Source organism: Sorex fumeus, unplaced genomic scaffold, assembly GCF_029834395.1.
Source record: "Sorex fumeus unplaced genomic scaffold, SorFum_2.1 ptg000012l, whole genome shotgun sequence".
In the NCBI taxonomy this organism is placed as follows: domain Eukaryota; kingdom Metazoa; phylum Chordata; class Mammalia; order Eulipotyphla; family Soricidae; genus Sorex; species Sorex fumeus.
The window spans coordinates 833,632-839,036 of NW_026606069.1; the positions used below are offsets into that span (position 1 = coordinate 833,632).

The 5,405-nt window shown below is 37.7% G+C and overlaps 1 protein-coding gene across 1 annotated transcript; it reads left to right on the forward strand.

Moving 5' to 3' along the window:
* Positions 1-792: 792 nt before the first annotated feature.
* Positions 793-2,181, forward strand: LOC130020465 (tripartite motif-containing protein 60-like). Its single transcript, XM_056111078.1, has one exon. It carries the CDS (start codon positions 793-795, stop codon positions 2,179-2,181), a length of 1,389 nt encoding a protein of 462 aa, XP_055967053.1.
* Positions 2,182-5,405: the final 3,224 nt, after the last annotated feature.

Genomic DNA, 5,405 nt, shown 5'->3' on the forward strand with positions numbered 1-5,405 from the left:
TAAATTATGTTCAAATACTATACTATTCTCATGTGTAAATATTTTACTATGCTATAATGAAGAAAGCCTCTTAATTCTAAGTCCACAACACTTTAATGCCATTATAAATAAGAACATTTTATTAATTCAATGCTTAACAGTATTTCCTTATAACTGAGTAAGAAATATATGGATTTGAATGAATAAAATTAGTTAGGTCTATTTGTCACTGATAGACATGCAAATATATATATATATATGTGTGTGTCTGTGTGTATGTTTATATATCATATATATGGGGACTCTTTGTTTCTTATTTCTTGAAGTTATTGATATTTTGGTCAAAAAGGGCTACGTGACCAAGATCAATTTAAGAATAGCAATTCAGAGGGTTGTGTTTGTCTGGGTTCAATCTTCCTTCACAACCCCTTCTAGAGTTGAAGGGAAGGAATTTGTATAATTGGAATTTGCTGGAAACATGAAAGAGTTCAGGTCTAGTTAGGATATTGAGTAATAAAAAGATATCTGCGGGCTGGAGTGATAGCACAGCAGGTCGGGCATATGCCTTGCACAAGGCTGACCCAGGTTCAATTCCCAGCATCCCATATGGTCCTCTGAGCACTGCCAGGATTAATTCCTGAGTGCAGAGCCAGGAGTAACCCCTGTGCATTGCTGGGTGTGACCCAAAAAGTAAAAAAAAATAAAAATAAACAAAAATGAAAAGATATCTGCTTCTCTCCTCTTATACTTAGCTGAGGAATCAAATTTTTCTCAAAGGCTTTTCATCCACAAACTTCTCTTTCTTCTAGAACAATGGCCTTTGAAGCCTCCCTGGCCGAACTCCAAGAGGAGGCCAGCTGCCCCCTTTGCCTGAATTACCTTAGAGATCCAGTCACTCTTGACTGTGGGCACAACTTCTGTGACTCTTGTATCCAAGAGCGCTGGAAAGACCTAGAAGATGTCTTCCCCTGTCCTATCTGCCTCCACCACAGCTCTGACAAGAATATCAAGAAGAACACTCAATTGTGCCATGTCATTGATGTCATTAAGCAGCTTCCCGCCAGAATAAGCAAATGTAAAATTCAGGAAGAACTTCTGTGTGAGACGCACAATGAGGTGGCAGACCTGTTCTGTGAGGAGGACCTGGAGCTTCTGTGTCCACAGTGCAGGGTCTCCTCTGACCACAAGGATCACCTGTTGCTCCCCATTGAGAAAGCAATAGTTAGTCAAAGAGAGAAGCTCAAAAACCATATCAAGGGTTTAAAGATGAAGATTGAAGATGCTGAAAGGCGTTGCGAAAGCCAAGTTTTAAAATCATTTGAACTGAAAATGAAAATGGAAACTTTTAAAAAAGAGCTGGAGCCTGAATTTGAAGAAATTAAAGTTTTCTTGAAAAAGAAACAAGTTTCAATCATTGCCAATTTGCATTTGGAAGAGAAAAATGTGGGGAAAAAAATGAAAAGAGACATAATCCAAATTTCAAAACATATATCCACTATCAAGAATCTGTTAAGTGAAATAACAATGAAGTCTTTGCAGACTGATATGGATTTACTAAGAAACATTGGGGATGTTCATGAGAGATATGAAATGCTCTCAACCCCAGGAATCAGCTCGTATGAATTAAAGAAAGAGAGCTGCGCCCTCCCTCCACATTATTTTGGTCTGCACAGAATGATCAGCACATTCCAGACAGAGTTGACAATCGATCCTGAAAGTGCGCATCCATGTCTTATTGTCTCTGAAGACAAGAAAAGTGTGATGTTTGGAAAAAACTCACCAACTTTTCCTGAAGACACAACAGCATGTGTTACTTTCCCAAGTGTTCTCAGTTATGAGAGCTTTGATGCTGGCAGGCATTTTTGGCAGGTGGAAGTTCGAGGGACTGGGGAATGGTCCTTAGGATTGTGTACAAGGCTCTTGCTCAGAAATCGTCTGATGTCCCCAGACCAAAAAACTTGCTTCTGGACATTCCAGGAGTCCAAGAGGATCTATAATACACATGACAGTGAAGAGGAAGTTGAAGCTTCCAGATTTGGTGTTTTTATAGATTTTGAGTTGGGGGAATTTTCAGTTTATGATTTGAATAACAGGACATGTTTGTATAAATATGCTGATCAATTCACAGAAAAATTGATACCGTATTTTGCTATTGGATCATCTTCAGAACCATTTTCAATTACTTTGACCAAAGAGGAATAAATACTACATAGAAGATTATTTTATTATTCCATTTGTTTTCTTCTGTTACTGGAAGGAAGACGTTTCCATAAAGCTTTCAAGTCCATATTTGTTGTCTGACTACTGAAAGATTTTAGGATTTACCCTTGAGCCCAAACCTGCTAAGACTGATAAAAATAGCTTTAAAGCAGATAAAAATCAACTTACAGCAAGCAAGTCTCTAGTTGTATAAATTGTGTAATCCTCTCCTGAAAATAGCCAGCAACCAACATAGACATCTTAGATACTCTCTCTCTCTCTTTTTTTTTTTTTTGCTTTTTTTTTGGTCACACTCGGCAATGCACAAGGGTTACTCCTGGCTCTGCACTCAAGAATTACTCCTGGCAGTGCTCAGGGGGTCATATGGGATGCTGGGAATAGAACCTGGGTCAGCCGCTTGCAAGGCAAACACCCTAGCTGCTATGCTATCGCTCCAGCCCAGATACTCTCTTTTTAAGTGCAAGAACAAATCAAGACATGTCCTGATTTCCTCCCTTTCATTTTAAAGGGCTCATCGTATGATTAATAAAACTTTATAACCTCATAAAGTGTCTGAGCTTAAAGTCTAATTTTATAAATTCATTGTTTATTTTTGTCTTGGGCTCCACACTGAAGTGCTTAGGAATTACTCCTAGCTGTGCACTCAGGAATAGCTCCTGGCAGAGTTCTAGGGAGTATATATATGGGTGCTGAGAAAACAATACAACTCAGGTGCATGCAAGGCAAGCATCACATCCATTGTACTCTTTCCAGCTCCTTAAAGTAGTAAAAAATATATATAACGACTGTGAGGGTTGTTGGCCATATCTGACTGTATTCAGGACTTACTCCGGTCTCTGTGCTCAGGAACAAAACCTGAGTAGACTGCATGTGAGATAAATACCTTACACCTTGTCTTATTTACCATGTCCCACCTCGCCCCCACATCATTTTCTCTTTTTTTTCTGATTTTTCATCACACCCTTGAATTTAAAGTTTATAACAAAGAAATAGCCAAAACACCACTTTGGCACTCTGAAGGGGTTAACTCACATTAGAATTAAATATCAGAATGTTAAACTATGATTCAGTTACTACTGGGGAGGGGTGTGGAGGCTCCACATTTCATGGTCCTTATTTTAATTTTATTTTTCCTGATTTAAAATTTTTTAATTTAATCAAAAAGCTGTGATTTACAAAGTTATTGTTACAGTTTTATACATATAATATTTCAGTGCTAGTCCCACCGCCAGTGTCAACTTCCTCCCACCATTTTTTGCATATTCCATTTTATTTTGTGGTGATGTGGTACAGGAACTCTATACATCAATATTGCCTGTTTTGGTAATAATGTACCTAGGTGCCCAAATTTTAATAAAAGTCAAACTACATAAATGTTTTTAATATTTTAAAATATTGTTTCATATTTGCTATGGCTCAAACATTTCTTATGAAAAGATACATCAAAACATGGACTGGGATGCAGCTCAGTGGTACAGCACTTCCTTTGCACTTGGTGAGGTTGTAGGTTCAATCTCCAGCACCACAAAACGAGCAGAGAAAAACAGCAAACAAAGCAAAGATGCTGTAAAACAAGAGTGAATTCAAAGACTTGGGTATAATTGAGAGAAAATCATGGCATAATCATAATCTTAATAGATCCCTGCATATTAATAAATATTTTCCACAAGTTGAGGGTCCAATGCACCCCTATGTACATATCTTCTCCTTTCCTTCTCCTTAAGGATTCATTCTTATTTTGATATTAAAAGTTCTCTTGATTTTTTTTCTTGGGTTCCTATCTAATTGTTTCTAACACAAGGCTCCATATATGGATATAAATGAGTTTAATAACAGACATAGTTGATTAATCAAATCAAAGTGTCAACTAATAGAAATATATAAAACTAAATGGTCATCAAGATGGGAAGAAATTTGATACAATTTATCATTTACTGTTTATAGACTGAGATGTCTATTCAAACTCTGACGCCAAATTCACATGTTTAAGCAATTTATGTCAATGTGATGATATTTGGGGTATTTAGGGGTTAACTTAAGTAAATGAGACCATAATGGTAAAGATCTAACCAAATAGGACTGATGTTTCCTTCCCATCCTGTCCCTTATTAGGGTCACTTTTGGCACTACTCAACGATAAGCAGTACTAGGGCTCAAACATGGAGTTCCTTCATGCAGAATAAATGCTTTAAAGAACTCTGAGCAATAAGCACGGAACTCAGGACTGGCATTCTTAGAAACACAGAACTTAGTCTCCCATGAAGCTCCTCAGCCTTCCAATCTTGTTATTGGTTATGGATGCCTCTTTCTGTCTATGAGTGGAATGACTTCCTGACTTCTAAACTTGAGTTCCACTTGTAAGACAGCACTTAAAATTTCCTCTAGATTTTGAAAGTAGGGAATGGAACAATAGAATAAACCCTAATTGAGGATGCAGATAATTTACTTAGCTTCTTTGTAACAGATTTCTATGCAAATTTCCAAAATCCGTAGGATTGCTTGTTGCATATATTTTTTATTTTATATCACTATTTTTCATTTGAACTGTTACAAGTGACTTATGTGAACAGGGGAGAAGAGAGCTAGTAGCCATGATATGGGATTCTGCAACTTTACTCTCTACCTTCTTTGGTCAATGGGAGCGGTGCCTAAATGAGTCAGGACTGAGTAAAACCTTTGAGCACTGGAATGAGAACTCTTGGTTTTGCCAACAACTCACTGGAAATTTAACAAATACCAGGGTGTTTATTGATACTCTGACCCACCTGTCACTGAGAAATCCTTCCTTTTTTCTACAAAATCCAAAATTTTTCTACAAAAATCCTTTCTCTTGACTATAAGACAGGGTGATAACTTTGAGGACCTGGGTTTGTCATTTTCCAACTTGCCAGTTTGTTGACAATCAAGTTCATTTTCCACTTACCACACTGTCTCTTGAATTGATTTTCACTGCAGAGAAAACATAACTGGAACTTCAGTAAAATTTTCCTATTCTATCCCACCTGAAACATTACAAGCAGATATGAAAGAGAAAAATAAATATATATGAGGAATAGGTGGGTTGGAGTGATAACACAGCAGGTAGGGCCTTGCACTCGGCCAACCAGGCCTACCCGAGTTCAATTTCTCCGCCTCTTGTGGAGAGCCTGACAAGCTACTGAGAGTATCTCACCCGCATGGCAAAGCCTGGCAAGCTACCTGTGACA